The sequence below is a fragment of the Xyrauchen texanus genome, chromosome 11 (assembly GCF_025860055.1).
Source record: "Xyrauchen texanus isolate HMW12.3.18 chromosome 11, RBS_HiC_50CHRs, whole genome shotgun sequence".
Classification (NCBI taxonomy): domain Eukaryota; kingdom Metazoa; phylum Chordata; class Actinopteri; order Cypriniformes; family Catostomidae; genus Xyrauchen; species Xyrauchen texanus.
Genome location: NC_068286.1, coordinates 1,841,881 through 1,860,643, shown reverse-complemented (window position 1 = coordinate 1,860,643; position 18,763 = coordinate 1,841,881). Strand labels below are relative to the sequence as shown.

The following is an 18,763-nucleotide window of genomic DNA, read 5'->3' as shown; positions in this document are numbered from 1 at the left end:
TCAATAAGGTAAAATAAATACCTTAAAATCAATAGAAATGAAATGCATATCTTTAGGGTTTTTACTTTAGTGAAGATAGCGTCATTACATTTCTGGGGGGAAGGAGAGTTACACTCCTCATGTTTGAGGCATGAGGGTTTTAAAAAATATATATATATTTTCCCAGTTATTTCAGTCTGAATCCTCCTTTTACTGGTTCTAAACACTTTAAACTTTGATACATTAAATTTGGTCTATGACTCTGGGCATAGGCTTGTAGCATAGGCACATTGATTGGTTATTAGCTGTGCAAGTTGGGAGTTTATGATTGACTACACTGACAGTGCATTTTTGGTTGTGTAGTAAAATGCCTGATACTTTTACAAGCCCAATATAATTATATTCTTAATTATTTTATGCATCACTTTGGTCTCTGCTGTCCAGACTACTTGTGATAATTCATATTAAAAAGCATGTTTGTACATTACTTCTTGTAATGGGCATAGGTGGGGGGGTTCAGGACCCCCTATTTGAGGGTTGTCCCCCTAAAATATCATTAAAATATGTATATTGTATATAATATAATATATTCTTAAAATAATTGTTTAAGGAATAAAATAATACAAATACAAACGGGGCAACAACAAAAAAACCCTTGGTGTCCCCTTCAAAAATTGCTCTTGAGAATTGTTATGTTTATTATCCCCCCAACATTTTGATGAAATTTTCGCCCCTGGTAATGGGCAATAGGTAGTGTTTAGAGTCATGTGCACATGCATGTGTAAAGGTGTGTTTATGGCAGCAGGGTTTTTGGAAACCATTTTTTCCACCCAAAAACATGCCCTTATTAAAATTATGATTTCACACTAAGCATGTAACCATTTTTTTGTTGTAGGAGACATTGTGCACATCCCAAAAATTAACCATGGTGTTACTATAGTAAATTATTTTGATTATACAATGATTTTGGTAGAAAGATTTTTTTTTTATTACAATAGTTGTAGTTTTCCTGTATAAAAATTATGGTTTTATAGTAAGTGTCATAAAACCATTGTACATTTTCAGAAGAAATGGATTAAAGTGCTAGAAACCAAAAATAATTCTGAGGGAACTCAAAAGCATTTTAGAAAATACATTCTCTCCCTGCCCTCTCCCTGTATTTTAAAAAAATATAGCTCTGCCTTACTTGATCATTACAGTAAATGTTACACTTTTATCATTTAACTGTCATATATACATTTTTTAACAGTTGTCTCCTTGGAATTTATGTAGATAATACAAATGATTACATTATCATAGTTATTGTGTATCCTGTGGAACATTAAAACAAATTAACAGTTACAGCATTAAGAAAAACACTTCAGCTGTCTTTCACATGGACAATATGTGTGTGTGTGTTTGTGTGATTCCTGAAAACACGAGAAGTCTATTTTGTGAATGTGTGAAGATATAAAAGATGAGTTTAAAAGTGTGTAAAAGTCATGCATGACCATTTAAGAGATCACTCCTGTAAAGTAGTAATCTGACACAGAGACACAGAGGAGTCAAAATAAACCCCAAATCCAGCATAGAGGGGTTCAGTGAATGTGGTGTTGAATGTGTGTAAGTGTGTGAGTGTGTGTGTGTCAGAGACGCTGTAGAAGGACAGAGTGCCGGCTGACCAGTCCAGATACACTCCAATTCTGTGACAGGAGTGTGAGGGGACAGAAATGTTTGATTTCTTATTATTGTGACAGGCAGTGAATCTGTAATTAGAGCAGAACAGACTCCAGGATTTTTTGTTGTACCCAAACCAACTGTCATTACATTGTCCTTTCCTGCCGATTCCATTATATGCTACTGATACATCAGCCTCTCTCCCGCTCCATTCAGTCTCCCAGTAACAGCATCCAGTCAGACTCTCTCTACTAAGAACCTGAAGACACTCATCAAACCTCTCTGGCTGGTCAGAATACGATTGAACATTTATCACACGTTTCACCTTTCTGTTCTCCTCAGACAGAATGAGATGTGTGTTTGCTGTATTTGGATCCAGAGTGAGATGACAGAAATCTGAACATAAGAAGAAAGAAAGAGAGAGAGAGAGAGAGAGAACCCCATTTATAACACTTTAAAAAACTATAATAAAGTGTTTTGGTATACTGTAGGTATACCTACATTTTTGTAGCCCTGCTTTAATTCTGAACGTTCCCATATTGTCCACACTGTAGATAGTAAAACACACACAATTTATACAAAACTGGTACATTTGTGCTGAAGACAAACAAATTTCAAATTGTCTCTTTTCTTCAATGGGGATTTTGGGATATACAGGGGTCTGAAGACGTGTTTTTTAAAGTTTCAATGTATATTTAACTTTAGCTACCTACATTAGTGGCTGAACTAATATAATACAAATAATCGACATACTGTATACTGTATTACAAACAAATATTCTGAACACAAAACACAATGTATATGGTTAGAGACATTGAACACCAGAAAAATGTGATACAACCTCAAAGAGATGCTCCAAAATGCATCCACCTGACACGTGTACATTGACAAACTAAAATATTGCAGACTGATGAAAGAAATATAAATCCATTCAAAATATAATAATTATACATAAAAGATATATAGCAATAATACTACTGAATTACCTTCATTTGGAGGCTTTTCTCAGCAAATATTGACATATGTGATTAATTTGAATTAATGAATTAATCAGAATACCGTGTAATTAATTCAAATATATTTTTTTAAATATGATACTAATTGGACTTTTTATAGTTTAATAGTGCATTTTCATTATATTGAAAGCATATAAATTTCAGATATAAAATAACATGAAAGTTAAAATGAACTGTGCAGTACAATTTTTTGTGTGTTTTATATGTATGATGTATTCATACTTGAGTTTGTCCAGTGAGCATTTTGGATCATTGAGTCTCTCAGTGAGCAGTTTGACTCCTGATTCTCCTGGGTGATTGTAGCTCAGATCCAGCTCTATCAGGTGTGAAGTGTTTGATATCAGAGCCGAAGCCAAATAACAACAGCCAACCTCTGTCACCATACAGCCTGATAGTCTAGAAACAGACAGGCGAGTAGCTTGATTATTTTTGTAACGAATTATCATAACACAAACTGCCATTATTAGCTGTTTGACCCCTGTCCTACTAATCAGCATATTATGCTTAGTTTACCATTTTCCTTTTGGATCAGTTTCTAAACCCATAAGAAAACATCATATGTACCCAGTACCTAATTTTCCTCTTACTCAAATTAATGACATTTTCTCTTTCTCTATGTGTCTCTATACTTCTTCAGAAACATTAAAGAAAAGAAAGTCCCAAAGTACACAGATACACTGGAAATAACATGTTCCAAACAAATCTGACATCTGAACTTTGAACTTGGTAAAAAGTAGTCTAAATTCTTCAATACCTCAGTATCTCCAGTTTACAGTTTGTACTCTTCAGTGCATCAGAGATCAGCTTCACTCCTGAATCCTGCAGGTCATTGTTACTCAGATCCAGCTCTCTCAGGAGGGAGTTTGATAATTGTAGAGCTGAAGCCAAACTTTCACAGCTCTCATCAGTGAGATAACACAAATGCAATCTAAACAGAGGAGTAACGTTTTTACAGAGTTCAGTATATGTACAGTGCAGTCAACCTATATGCTATTTGTAAAGTAACAAGTTTTAGTTTTTAAAAGTACACATTCCATGTACTCTCTCAATATATCAACATATCTTAATATAATTATAAGCTAGATGCATATTATTTATAAAATAATTAGCAACATGCTGTTAAAATGGTTCTAAATGGAGATAAACACATTAAAGCACTGAACATATCAACTTACCAAACAAAACCAAAGTTATTTAATTTAAACTAGCCATATGCTCAATCCTATTACATAAAACTATAAATTAAATCTATAGAAGAAATACATTTTTCTACATCTATAAAATTGGCATCTGGTAAGCACAGTTATACTGTAAATTGAATTGTATCTTATGCATGACCAAATGTAACTCATGAAAGCAAGCTACTATGTGTTTTGACTTGTTATCTGTTTGCCAATGGCTTGCTCTCATTTGACATCTTAAGCCAATATGCTTACTAGAGTCAACTGATTTATACATATTTACATCTGGATTGTTTGTAATGCCTGTTGGGCAGCAGCAGGTCTTGTGATTTGTTTGATTGTGCTGTAGCAGCAGCATGTTCACATGCTAATTCTGTATGTATGTGTGTGTTTTATCAGCAGCAAGTTTCAGCAATATCATGTGAATATATTATACACACAATAACATGCTAAATCTTTATGAGTGTTGTCATGGCTGAACTAATATAATACAAACAATCTACATACTGTATACTGTATTACAAACAAATATTCTGCTTGTACAACAAGATTTGGGATCCAATAATCCTCAAATACTGCATAATATATAGAAATAATTTGGAATAGTTTGAAATAAAATGGAATAAGAGTACAAATAAAGGCCGTAAAAACCCAGAATATTCTGGAATCTGAACTACAAACCTAAGAATGTTTAGTTGACAGTTTACTCAAATTAATGAAATTTTCTCTTTCTCTATGTGTCTCTATACTTCTTCAGAAACATTAAAGAAAAGAAAGTCCCAAAGTACACAGATACACTGGAAATAACATGTTCCAAACAAATCTGACATCTGAACTTTGAACTTGGTAAAAAGTAGTCTAAATTCTTCAATACCTCAGTATCTCCAGTGTACAGTTTGTACTCTCCAGTCCATCAGAGAGCAGCTTCACTCCTGAATCCTGCAGGCCATTGTTACTCAGGTCCAGCTCTCTCAGGAGGGACTTTGATGTTTGTAGAACTGAAGTCAAACTTTCACAACACTGACCAGTGAGATTACAGATGGCCAATCTAAACAGAAATATTAAATAACAATATATACAATATATATACATATTTTACTTTTAATAATTTTTCCTTAAATGTATATACACGTTGTAGTGCAGTTTTTTTCAGCATTGAAAACAAGATATAGCAATGAAAACAAGCCATTTTGCCAAAACATTTGTGACGACGCTTTAAATTCCTGTCTGATATCTTGAGATGTTGCTTCAATATATCCACCAGTCCCTCCTGCAAATATCCCCACAACATGATGCTGCCATCCCAATATTCACAGTTGGGATGGTGTTCTTCGGCTTGCAAGCCTCACCCTTTATCTTCCCAACAGAATGATGGTCATTAGGGCCAAATAGTTCAATATTTGTTTTTTAAGGCAGTTTTGGAGCATTTGCTTCTTCCTTGCTGAGCAACTTTTCAGGTTGTTTTGATATAGGACTCGTTTTACTGTGGATATAGACACTTGTCTACCAGTTTCCTCCAGCATCTTTACAAGGTCCTTTGTTGTTGTTCTGGGATTGATTTGCACTTTTGCACCAAATTACGTTCATCTCTCTGAGACAAAATGCATCTCTTTCCTGAGCGGTGTGATGGCTGCATGGTCCCATGGTGTTATACTTGCGTATTATTGTTTGTACAGATGAACGTAGTACCTTCAGACGTTTGGAAATTGCTCCCAAGGATGAACCAGACATGTGGAGGTCCACAATTTATTTCTGAGGTATTGGCTGATTTCTTTTGATTTTCCCATGATGTCAAGCAAAGAGGCACTGAGATTGAAGGTAGGACTTAAAATACATCCACAGGTACAATTTACTTCAATTACCCTATTAGAAGCTAATTGGCCAATTGCCTAAAGGCTTGATATCATTTTCTGGAATTTTCCAAGCTGCTTAAAGGCAAGCGTGTATGTAAACGTCTGACCCACTGTAATTGTGATATAGTCTGTTAAGAGTGAAACAATCTGTCTGTAAACAATTTTTGTGAATATTACTCATGTCATGCACAAAGTAGATGTCCTATACGAATTACCAAAACTATAGTTTGCTAATATGAAATCTTTGGAGTGGTTAATAAATTAGTTTTAATGACTTCAACATAATTGTATATTAACTTGGTATTCAACTGTATATATATATATATATATATATATATATATATATATATATATATACACACACACACACACACACACACACACTGGTGGCCAAAAGTTTGGAATAATGTACAGATTTTGCTCTTATGGAAAGAAATTGTACTTTATTTTCCAAAGTGGTATTCGACTGAACACAATATAAAGACAGAGAAAAATTACTATTACAATAAAAAATAAATAAATAAATAAAATAATATATATATATATATATATATATATATATATATATATATACACGAAGTTCTTAAACTACTTCAAAAAGTTTTCATTAATTCCTCCATGTGCAGCAATGACAGCTTTGCAGATTCTTGGCATTCTAGCTGTCAGTTTGTCCAGATCCTGATATTTCTCCCCACACTTCCTGTAGCACTTGCCATTGATGTGGCTGTCTGTAAATGGAGCTGTCAAGATTTGATCAAAAATGACTTTTTTCAAATAGTGATGGTGCTGTTTTTACATCAGTATTGTCCTGAATATACTTTGTGATCAGTTGAATGCCACTTTGGTGAATTAAAATACCAATTTCCTTCCGAATTTCCCAGGGGAAGCATGACATAGGTGGAGCATGACCTCACCTCATTCATGGGGATTCTCTGCGTCTGGGTAGGCTAATAAACTGTTTTATGGGGACTTTCCAAAGACATAATGGTTTTTATACTGTACAAACTATATATTCTATCCCCTAACCCTAACCCTACCCCTAAACCTAACCCTCACAGAAAACTTTCTGCATTTTTACATTTTCACAAAACATCATTTAGTATGATTTATAAGCTGTTTTCCTCATGGGGACCGTCAAAATGTCCCCACAAGGTAAAACATTTCGGGTTTTACTATACTTATGAGGACATTTGGTCCCCACAACGTGATAAATACATGCTCACACACACACACACACACACACACACAAACCTCAGTATCTCCAGTTTACAGTTTGGACTCTTCAGTCCATCAGAGAGAAGCTTCACTCCTGAATCCTGCAGGTCATTGTTACTCAGATCCAGCTCTCTCAGGACAGAGTTTGAGGATTGTAGAGCTGATGCCACAATTTCACAGCAGGTGTCAGTGAATCCACAGCTATCGAATCTGTCAAATAAAGTTTGATTATGTTTACTTGATTTATAAAGACACAAAAAAGCAGCTCAAATTATGAAAGCTTTTTTATTTGCTTCTATAATATCTAGTGGTTACAAATCCAAATATTTAATTCTTTGCTACTTAAATCATCTATATGTTACTTACAGGGCTTTTCTGCAACATCTCACAGCTGGGACTAGTCGCATATTGCCTGCTGGTGAGGTTTCGTATACTTTTGGGTTGAACTCATCCAACACCTCCTCTGACATAAAGAGTATGTGGGCCAGTGCTGAGCACATTGAGGATGGGAGTTCCCTTCCTGGAGAAACATCTGAACACTGATATGTCTGCATTTCCTTAAAGAGTGAGTGGTCTTTTAGTTCACTTAAACAAAATATAAGATTGATCGAAACTTCTGATGAGACGTTCTTGTTTTGTAATTGCTTGATGTGTTCAACTATTTTTGTGATGCTCTCTTTGCTGTCTTGAGTTTCTGCGAGAAGACCTTTGAGCAGTTTCTGATTGGATTCCAGTGAAATGCCCAGCAGAAAACGTAGAAAAAGGTCAAAATTTCCTTTCTGACTTTGCACTGCTTTGTAAATTGCCCTCTTCAGTAAGTCATGCAGTAAGACATAGTCTTGTTGTTCTTCAAAGAAAAACTGAAGCTCCTCCATGTTCTTGTTCAGATAGCAGAAGAAAACGTGCAGTGCAGCGAGGAACTCTTGAACACTTTGATGCACAAAGCAGAAGACCTTCATTTCATGAAGTCCAGCTTCCTTTTAAAGAGCTCAGCGATCATTCCTGTGAAATTAGAGTCTTCACTCACATCAATACCACATTCTTCCAGATCTTCCTCATAGAACATGGTGTTTTCTTTCGTTAGCTGCTCAAATGCAAGCTTGGCCAGCTTCAAAACAATAGTTTTATTGGAATCTAAGAGCTTATTATAGTTTCTTTCTACTTTTTCATCATACTTCTGGTTCTTCATGTTCATCTGTATGATCAGAAAGTGAATGTACATTTCAGTGAGCGTTGTGCGAATGTCCTCCCCATTGTTCTTCATGAGAATTTCGTGAAGAACTGTGGCCGTGATCCAACAGAACACAGGAATGTAGCACATGATGTAGAGACTTCGAGACGTCTTGATGTGTGAGATGATTTTGGAGGCCTGAGTCTCATCTTTGATTTTCTTTCTGAAGTATTCCTCCTTCTGTTTGTCAGTGAATCCTCGCACCTCTGTGAACAAATCTACATGTTCAGAAGGGATTTGATTGGCTGCTGCAGGTCGTGAGGTCACCCAAATGAGAGCTGATGGAAGAAGTTTCCCTTGACCAGATTTGTAAAAAGTTCATCTACAGATGATCTCTTATTCACACTGCTCAACATTCTCCTTTTAAAATCCAAAGGCAGTCGACTCTCATCAAGTCCATCAAAGATAAATAGCAGCTTACGCTCATAAAATGTGGTGTCAATTAACACTTTCATTTCAGGATAAAACTCCTGTAGAAATGCATGGAGACTGAACTCCTTATCTTTAATCAAGTTAATCTCTCGGAAGGGAAGCAGGAACATGCAGTCTATATGCTGATTGGATTTTCCTTCAGCCCAGTCCAGAATGAACTTGTGCACAGAAAAGGTTTTTCCAATGCCAGCGATGCCCTTGGTCAGAAAAGTCCTGCTCTCCTCATTGTTCTCCATCAAACAGAAAATATCATTGTAGCTAATTGGTTTATCATTGGATTTTTGTTGTTTTTCATGTGTCTCAATCTTTTGAAACTCATGCTCATTGTTGATTTCCTCACTATCGTACTTTGTGATGAAGAGTTCTGTGTAAACACTCTTGAGATGCATTTTATGTTTTTTCTTGCCCTCAAAAATGTGTTCTGCTTTCTTTTTCATGTTGGCTTTGTGATGTTTCAGGAATTTTTTCAAGACTAATTCCTCGGTTTGATATGGGCAAAAACATTTTGAAAATTTTAGCATGAAGGAATCCCCTGTTTAGAAATAAAACATATATTTATGAACTTAAATACGTGAAAAAGAAAATAATGTCTCATATTTGGTATATATATATACTGTATATATGTGTGTGTGTGTGTGTGTGTGTGTGTGTGTGTGTGTGTGTGCATAATATACATTTATAGTAATATCAACAGGTTAACAGATTATATATTTAATTCTGCAGAGACAGTTACAGTACATTTAAAAAATCATAGTAATGAAGTGGGTCAAATGGGTGCACCTTGTTTTCCTGTATTTTTCTTTACTGTTTCTTGCACTGAAGGTGTTTGTTGCTCTGTGATGGAAAAATATAAAGAATAACAGTAAAACTAAATAATTCAAAGGAAATAAACATTGAACAGTTTGAAATAAAAAACTTTGAAAATAGAAGAATAACAAATTTAACATTAAACATTACTATATATATATAATAATTATATAATAGTGTTTATATGTATACCTTTGTAGTTGAAGGTTACTGGGCCAGTGAAATTGTTTCCAGTGAGTAAAGGAGCATTTACACTTGCACCTGTTTCAGCATTCACTCCAAAAGAGATTTCAGAACAAACTGGGCTGGAAACCGTGACTGGAGAACTTGGCACTGCAATAGTGAAAGTAAAGATTATTTATGATTTTATTACATTTCTAACTTGTATGCTAGTTTCTTTCTTACATTCTGTTGTCTTTTTTTCTTTATTACCTTCCTTGTTCTTGTTTTCTAACTCTTCAGCCAGCTGGTTTTGTTTCATCTTCTTCAGGATGTTCAGTGTGATCTTCACAGCTTCTTCTGGTTCATAACGCTCCACCATCAGATCCACTGTGTCAATGGCATCTGCATTTTCCAGTTCATCAGCTGAAATGGACCCTTCTTGTTTTAAATGCCATTTAAACCTCTTTAGTTTGTTTTCTTCCAGCTCATCCAGTGTTTCCAGAAGCTGTTCTGAAATAGACGCCATCATCTATTACTGGGCTACTTCTGCTGGGACAACAAACAAATAAATAAATACATTTGACATATTGATCTCTGTAGTGGTAATATTGTCTTTTATACCACAATGTTTAAAATACAGTTGATTTTGTGTGCTAACACCATGTACTATTTGATTAGTGCATAATTTCTGGTTTACTTATCAAATGTAATCAAATTAGTACAGGGGGTCAGAGTTCCTTGCTTCCATTAAGCACACAATATGCAATTTGAAATATCCATGCTGAGAAAACATTCTGAAATATATACAATGTTTGATTCAACCTTTAATTCAAATTGTAATTTTTATTGAAGAATTTATTAAATAAAAAAAATGCTAAATATAAACATTTTCACTAGTGGATTTGATAAGATTTGATATATTTATATGACACGTGTTACATATAAAACAAGATTAATATAATGTAGATTTTGACATTAGATCAACTGACATCACAGTTTGAATGCAGAAGTTTAGAAACAACATTGAAGTGCAGGATTAGGCCTTTATCACAACAACAATAAGCCTCCTAAAAGAACATAATGCACTTTGATACATGTTACAGGATTTGAACAAATTTAGGCTACGTGTCACTATAATAATAAATGAGTTCCTGAGTCAAATAAACACTTTCTTCTATTCAAAATAGTACGTTCACATCGTTATAATCACACACTGAAAGTAAATCATGTAAAAATAGTGAACGAGAACTTACCAGAACCTCTGTTTAAAACATCTTCCCCTTAAAGTCTCCAAACAATTCCTCACTTTCAGAATATAAAAATATTACCACCATTTGTCCCGTGTTAATGCTCAGTTTCTTTCAACAATATGGCCTACTTTTAGATAAGAAGATGTCTTTGGTTTCTCCTTTTGGCTTATAGCCAAAACTGTAAATGCGGTATTACACACCTTATTTACGTGTCAAAGTCTCAGGGTAGTTCATGTTCAGACATGTTACAACATTTTCCTTCAGTATTTGCACAGCTATACCAGAAGATAATCGCAGTATCTAAGATGTATATTTTACAATCTTCAATTTAATTCAAGTCTGTATTATTTGTGAGCAGATTTTGTTAATGCAATGGCACAGATACAGCAGCTAGATATGAATAATATCATCCCTAATATTTTTTTTAAATAAGCAATACAATCTTTCCTTTACCATGGAAATAGTATGCACACTTTACTGTCAGAGAAAGTATTTGAATTAATCTCTTTCAGACTTTAGTTTGCTTAAAGCTATACACAAGAATACATTTAGTCTATTGGTAGACTATTTCAAATGTCGTACCTCATTCCTCATTTAAATCATTGTTAAATGCATTGTTTGTTTTTGTCTCTAAATACAGTGTCTAAGCTACTGTGTCACAAATAAACCATGTTCTCCTAAATTGGTTTATGTAATTCCTGTGGAAAAAGTAGTTGGTCTTGTGTAAGTTGTGTAACACAACCGGTTTGAACGGGTTTACACTTTAAACAATATAACAGTTTAAGATAAGAAAATTTGAGGAATTGAGAAAGTACTTCCTAGTAACTTATCCAGAACTCCTGAAAAAGTAACACGCCTGTTCCGGAATGAAATGAATGACCTACTTTTACAGAAATCACATGACCACATTACTTTGGAACCATAGTTTCAGTCACCATACTTGACATTTCCCGGTGATTTGACAGATTAAGTTAAGATAAAAGGAGAAAAATTATCCAGAACAGCAAAATTAAAGATGTTGTATGCATGCTGATTGATCTATGCATTATATGTTATGATTTATTAGAAAATTTTAGAATGCAAAATGCAAAAGAAAATCACAAGAAATCTAACAAAAATAGGGTGGCAAGTTGTTATAATGGTTATGTTTTTGTAAACTGTACCATAACCGTGCAGATTCAGTGCATGCTAAATGTGTTTATTTATAATTTTTTATTTTGAGAGAATAATAATTTGGAGAAGAGTTGGGAGAAGAACAACTCAATTCCATCTGAACATGATTTCTTCACTGATTCAGCGTGCTAATGAAAGTTGTAACTCAGAATTCAGAAATTAGAGCTTAGAGATAAATTGCATTGGACTGCCACTAGTTCAACACTAGAGAGTGCTATACTGTAGCTATGGTTAACTGCCCTTTACAGTACACACCATGTTCCCTAGCATGTTTATATATGAACTCACATCAGGTGTATAATCTGTCATTATGCTTAAAATCAGGTTACATTTACATTTACATTTATGCATTTAGCAGATGCTTTCATCCAAAGTGACTTACAGTGCACTTATTACAGGGACAATCCCCCTGGAGCAACCTGGAGTTAAGTGTCTTACTCAAGGACACAATGGTGGTGGCTGTGGGGATCGAACCAGCAACCTCCTGATTACCAGTTATGTGCTTTAGCCCACTACGCCACCACCACTCCTACAATCACTGCTTTACACAATTTAAATTATTACCTACTACATTCATTCATTTAATAAATTTTGTCATGTTACATCTGTATTCTGTGTAAAGAGCTAAGCCAAAAACAAAGAGGCACACTGCTTCTCTCCTACCTGATGAAGGAACTACTTATAACTGTGTACATGCATTGCAACATGACTCTGTGAGCCCTTTGAGCGCAGATCCCTTGACAGATGCGCTAAATCTCTTTTTAGATGGTTCCAGATTTCAGTAAAAAGAAATTTGACACACAGGGCTGTTGTTAATGAACTACTCCCTTGAGAAAGGAAACAATGCAGCTGATCTGCACGAGAGGCTGATCTTCTGAAAGAACACCCAGACAGTGCAGATGCTCTCTCTCTCTCTCTCTCTCTCTCTCTCTCTCTCTCTCTCTCTCTCTCTCTCTCTCTCTCTCTCTCTCTCTCTCTCTCTTGTTGACACAAACAGTGGGTGCACCTGAAAAATACATTTTGACCTCTATGCTGTTGATGATGGTGATGAGCAGGAACAATAAACAAAATTAGGGGCTCAGTTGAACTCTCATGGCCTATGCAAATTGAATGGTTGTATTGTGTGCCTTACCACTGTTCGTGTTGAACTTATGTCTCTATATCATAGTTTGGCACATGCAGGGCATGAAAACCTGTTCTCTTTGATTTCAAAAACCTGGTGCTGTTTGAGACCCACTTGCATTGATTTTTGCAAAAGATGTTTGATATGTCTAAAGGTAAATTCCTAAGTTAAAATTACTCTAGTCCAGGCACCCCAGCCACAGGGCACATGGACACATTTATTTTTGCAATTTCTATGACCAATTCTTTCTGTTCAAGAATGGACATTCAGTCTAAACCCAAAACTGGGCAATGTTCAAAATTGTTCATCCTACAGGAACTGAGTGAAAACCAAAAGACAGTTGTGCCCATGCTAAGTGTGCAGAAATGTACTTGTGTGTAGCTGAACTAAAGAACAAAACTGAATATTACACCAGATTGAAGTTTAAACTAGCACAAGGAAATTATTTTGACTCCTTACTTACACAGATTAAAACAAATGATGATTTGAAGTATATGAATATCTCAATTCTGCCTGGCTTCGATCTGATGGTAAACCCTTTTAACTGACCCTATTGGACCAACAGCTTTAGCTATAGCTTTGAAGTTTGTGTTGGTAGTGTCTTTACAGAAATCTCTGAATCTGTTGAAGAATTCATTGAAGGAGCTTGGGAGGATTTTGTTGAAGCATCAGACGTAGGGAGATATTCAGTGTAGGGAGATATCTATCTATTGTTTGCCTTTGGCATACTCATGGGAGTTATTGCCCTTTCCTTAATTGTTTGGAAAATGCTCCATTGTTGCTTTTCCTATGTGTTGAAGCATGCTTACAGAACTATTAACCTCTCCAAAGAGGATGAGTGTCTGGTGAAGCTGGCCACAAACCTCAGGACCCACCTGAAGGAAGAAAACACCAGTGCCCTGTTGTGAGTGGGAGGTGGGAGTGCCTCCTCATGGGGACCAGAATCTTTAGGTTCTGACATGTCCGTGGGCAGGTGAAGACGTGTTTGTGACCCATCAGGGGAGCACATGCCATTTCTCTGTTCTTTTTAGTGTCTTCACTGGTAGACCACTGTGGGGTATTGGACCCCAAACAGTCTAAAACGGGGGAGTGAAGGGGAAAATTCGAATCCCTCTTTGCTCTTGAAAGTTACGTATATTTATATTTCATAATCCTCACTTATTCTTATTCTTTTCCTAAAAGGTGCAAGTAATATGTATGTAATCTGAGGGGTGACTAAGAGTCTGGCCCATGCCAGGAGTACAGTAACTATAATTACTCATTTAGCCTCTGGAGAAGGTGCATTTTATGTTATTTTTCACTTATTCCATTTCATTTTTTATTACAAAATGAAACATATACGCTATTGAACTGTTTGAGTATACTGAGGATTGATTAAACAGAAGTAGTAATGTAAGAGAGAGATCGTAGTTATGATTTATTTTGTTATTATCTTTGTATGTATTTATATGTATTGTAATTGTGAAATCCAAACAGATTTGCAGCTTCAGTCATGTGATCATATTTGCTTGATCAAATAAGGGGAGTTAACCCTGTACTTTCAGTGACTGTCATTCATTCTGAAAGACAAAGAGAGCACTACATAAACCTGAAGAGACCCTTGAGTAGATCAAACAACATAAGGCTTTGTACAAAAATGGAATCAAGAATTACAGGTCAGTAATACAAATCTATGAACTGAATGTAATTTATACAGATTGGAATTCATCTGGACATTTTAACAAAAAGTTGTTGCATTGCTAAAATAACTTCACTCAAATTACTTGATTTTAGATAACTTAATAATAAATTACCAATCATCTCTTTTTATAATCTGTTACAAATTACATTCTTCATTACTTTAACACATACAATGCATATGTTATTATGAGTAAAATGTATGTTGTAAATGTCTGTTTAAACTAAATGACATTTATAAGTATACAACATGTGGAAAATCATTGGGTATTGAATATTCAGGGGTTAGCAACATTTTTACCTGGTGGTCCAATTTACCTGATTTATATGTACTTTGCATTTGAACATGTGGATGCAACCAATTAACTTTTATTGAAGTTTAAGACACAACACCTTCTCATATGCAGTGAGGCAGTTCTGACGATTGGTAGCTTTCAATGTTACATTCGTTGCTTTTAAACGCTCATTCCATTATAGCTTCAAGCAGGTAGTGTCGTTTAGACAAAACTTTACAGTGCAGACTACATGCTGCAATATGGTGTTCAATAATCATTTGAAGAATTTATATTGATAAAGTATATATATATATATATATATATATATATATATATATATATATATATTTGTAGAGAAATAAATGAACAAATTAAGCAATAAAAAATTAAAACACAAATAATATACAACAAGCTGGAAATACCACATGCAATTTAGCATGTGATAATACTTATATATTTGATATATACATTTTAAAAAGTGAATCAAGTGTTTTCAAATGTTTTGATGCCAAGGACCCCCAAAAATTATGATCCTCTTGCGATCCTTTTGAGAACAATAGTGTGAGTGATATTATAAAGACATGTTGTTTGCTAAATGTTATAAAGTTTATTTTAGATTTCTACTGTGCTGAAGCCAAAACAAAGAACGTAAAATATCTGGAAAAGATTTGGTTTGCATCATGTTGATAATGTAACTTTTTCTGCACAGTGCCCACTATTACAGTAGTTTTACATAAAAGAACACATATGTTCAGTTCAACTGAACATTATTTGCAGTCTTTAGAAATTAGAATGAAAATTAAAAACATTTCATTTTAGCAACAACAAATTAATGTATGTGCATTGTCAGTTTCAAGACAACGACATCTTGTCTCTCTGTAACTTCAGGAAATCTGAGGATTGTGCTGCTGGGTAAAACTGGATCAGGAAAGAGTGCAACTGGAAACACCATCCTGGGCAGAATCGCATTTGAAGAGGACATTAATCCAGAATCAGTTACTCAAGAATGTGAGAAACAAGACACAACAAATGGTAACAGGAACATCTTGATAGTTGACACTCCAGGACTCCAGGATCCATCAGTGCATGAAAGAAAAGTGGAGGAAGAAATAGAGAAGTGTTTGGAGATGTCTGCTCCTGGTCCTCATGTGTTTCTGCTGGTGGTCAGAGCAGATGCGAGATTTACAAAGGAAGAGAAGGATGCAGTGGAATGGATTCAGAAGAACTTTGGAAAAGAAGCAGTACGTCATACCATTGTTCTCTTCACTCATGCTGACAAACTGAAGGATAAACCTCTTGAAGATCATATCCAAGAGTGTGACGATGTACTGGAGTTTGTTCGCAGCTGTGGTGGCAGATATCACGCATTCAACAATGTGAATAGACAGAATCAAGATCAAGTCACAAAGCTGCTGGAAAAGATGGATAAACTGGTGGAGAGTAATTATGGGAATTATTACACTAATGCATATATGTATAAACAAGCCCAGAAAAAGCACAACTGGTGGAAAACTGGATTTGTAGTTTGCGGATTATCAATTATTGTAGTAGTAGTAGTAATTACACTAAAAAAAGGCAAAGCATTGAAAGAATAAGTCCAACATATTAGCTGATTTGAATTGTAAATAATGTTTTGTAAGTACAGAAGACCAGTACAAACGTGTTTTTGCTGTAAACAGTTGTATTCATTTTGGAAATGTGTTATTGGTTTTAAAAATTGGTTAGTAGTTATTCATTTTTCTTATTATTTATAACAATCTCCTGCTGTGCTGTATTTCAATTCTTCATATTTTCATAATGATCAGCCTTCAGTGGAGAGAGTCTCCCAAGAAGAGAATCTCAATTGCGCTTTTTTTCTCCATGTTTCACACGATTGGCTGTTCGCTGCAATCGTCACTTGTTCATGTGCATGAGCGCTTGAACTAATCATAAATTCAGGATCAAAGCCTGAGTTGACAGAGTATGTTCATGAGCAGTATCATGGTATCAATAAAGCCTGATTGGATTGGTTTGGTTTGGTTTTGTCAACTCAAAACCAATCCTGGAACACTGACTTTGTTCAACGACCTTCATGGGATAGGCCACTAGTTTAATAGTACAGACTTTTGAAGGCAACTCTATTGCCCCCTTTAGTACTGAGGTTTGTTACCACAAAAAATTAGCATATTAAGCATATTCAACTGGACCGCATGTTTGCAATGCAGTGGCCAAGCGCTCACATCTGCATACTTGCGTAGAGTATATTTAAGCCTTAATACTTATGACTAGGACTTGATGTTATGCGTGTTTATATATTTTCATTGTGCGAGAATGAAAATCAACAAGGAATAACAACCAGAATTACAATAAAATAATTCTTTTTTCAAATCTGTGTGTTGTGTGACCTTCTTCAAAACTCAACCTGTTTAAATAGACCTAAAGATATTGTGTGGAATAACATCAGCTTCCTCAGCATTTGCACTTTGTGATCATCATCATCATCCAGCAATCAAACAAGCAGATGCATCACATTAAGTTACATAACATTAGGCCACGCTAAGCATTTTCTTTATACCGTTTTTCTATGAGAGGAAATCACTTAACGTGCAACTTGGTGCTTTGCATTCAGATTCTAGGCTCATCTGCTTGCCTGTATATAGAATGCATCATCACTATTGTGCATACTTGATCTAGTCTTCAAATATCACTGTTTTAGTTCATTAAGCGTTTTAGAATGACCCTTTATCACTGGCAAACTATTTAATTCAGTTGTATGTTTTGTTTCAATTAAAGTAAATATCCATTTAATTCAGTGTGTTTTTTGTTCTCTGTCTTCTAAAGCATCCCCTTACTGTTTTATTGCATGAAAAAGTGCATTCAGCCCACATGTTAGACAAATTAATTGAGAAGAACCGACTCAAAAGAGTGACTATTTCATGCATATTGGGCTTCGCTCCAATTCACAAGCCCCGTGCTCATATGTCTGTGGCCGTGTTCACAAAGGTATACTATCCATACTACTCTCACTGTTTTAGCCAAACACACATATAACATAAACAGTAAATGTAGTAAGGCATTCGCTTTACTTTTCTGAGCTTGCTTTTCCACTGCTGTTTAGTGCCGTCTCAACGTGGGTGGGATTATAGGCTGATCGTCATATTTACGCCATCTCTACTGTAATGACATCATCTTAAACGCGACACAAACTGACCAAACAATAACGCGACCGCTAACTGTTAGCTACTAGCTCATTGTGCTGCATAAAGCAGTTGTTGCATTGTGATTTTACACATGTGTAACAGTTAAATTGGTCTGGTGGTTAGAAGCTTTCCAGTAGCTGGTCAACTAAATAAAGTGACGCTTTCAAGCAGAATATAGAGTTAATTTATCTAAATGTACCATCCTCCATCGTGGACTCCAACAACGCCTTATCCAGTCCCGCATACTCTCCCTCACATTGCTCACCGGTCTAGATAGCGTCCATTTGTTCAAAACACTTCCACTTTTCCTTGATGGTTTGGTCACTTTTAATTATTTTTTTTTTAACTTAGCTGTGTGCAGCCAACAGCTGAGACACTTCCTGAAAGACTTTTTCTTTTCACTCATCGCTAACAAGTGGACCGTCTGCACCTCGTTTATTGACCATGGTGTGGTTTTGCGCACAGCCATTTCTTTTTACAATTCGAAAGTCACGTGAACAAATGATACTGATATTGCTGTAGCTAACTTTAAAACTAGCGGGTCCGTGTTGAAA

The 18,763-nt window shown here is 35.3% G+C and overlaps 3 protein-coding genes across 3 annotated transcripts in view; 2 read left to right on the top strand and 1 right to left on the bottom strand.

Annotated features, from left to right (window-relative positions):
- The window catches only part of LOC127651726 (NACHT, LRR and PYD domains-containing protein 3-like), a 38,149-nt gene extending 32,254 nt beyond the window's left edge, over positions 1-5,895 (top strand). The window contains exon 8 of the mRNA XM_052137708.1: positions 5,509-5,895. Within this exon, the coding sequence (XP_051993668.1) occupies positions 5,509-5,588 (80 nt within the window). The 3' untranslated portion in view covers positions 5,589-5,895. The remainder of the gene's footprint in view (positions 1-5,508) is intronic.
- On the bottom strand, positions 955-10,893 carry LOC127651723 (NACHT, LRR and PYD domains-containing protein 3-like). The gene is given in 13 exon segments (XM_052137702.1): positions 955-2,031; positions 2,137-2,183; positions 2,874-3,047; positions 3,406-3,579; positions 4,707-4,880; positions 6,937-7,110; positions 7,267-7,867; positions 7,870-8,421; positions 8,424-9,095; positions 9,344-9,397; positions 9,563-9,703; positions 9,803-10,081; positions 10,786-10,893. Coding segments are annotated over 12 exon segments (3,573 nt in total). The 5' UTR covers positions 10,062-10,081; positions 10,786-10,893; the 3' UTR covers positions 955-1,480.
- Positions 10,894-14,652: 3,759 nt separating this feature from the next.
- Positions 14,653-17,351, top strand: LOC127651732 (GTPase IMAP family member 2-like). The gene is made up of 2 exons (XM_052137715.1): positions 14,653-14,733; positions 15,919-17,351. Exons 1-2 carry the CDS (start codon positions 14,715-14,717, stop codon positions 16,623-16,625), a joined length of 726 nt encoding a protein of 241 aa, XP_051993675.1. The 5' UTR covers positions 14,653-14,714; the 3' UTR covers positions 16,626-17,351.
- The last annotated feature ends 1,412 nt before the right edge of the window (positions 17,352-18,763 follow it).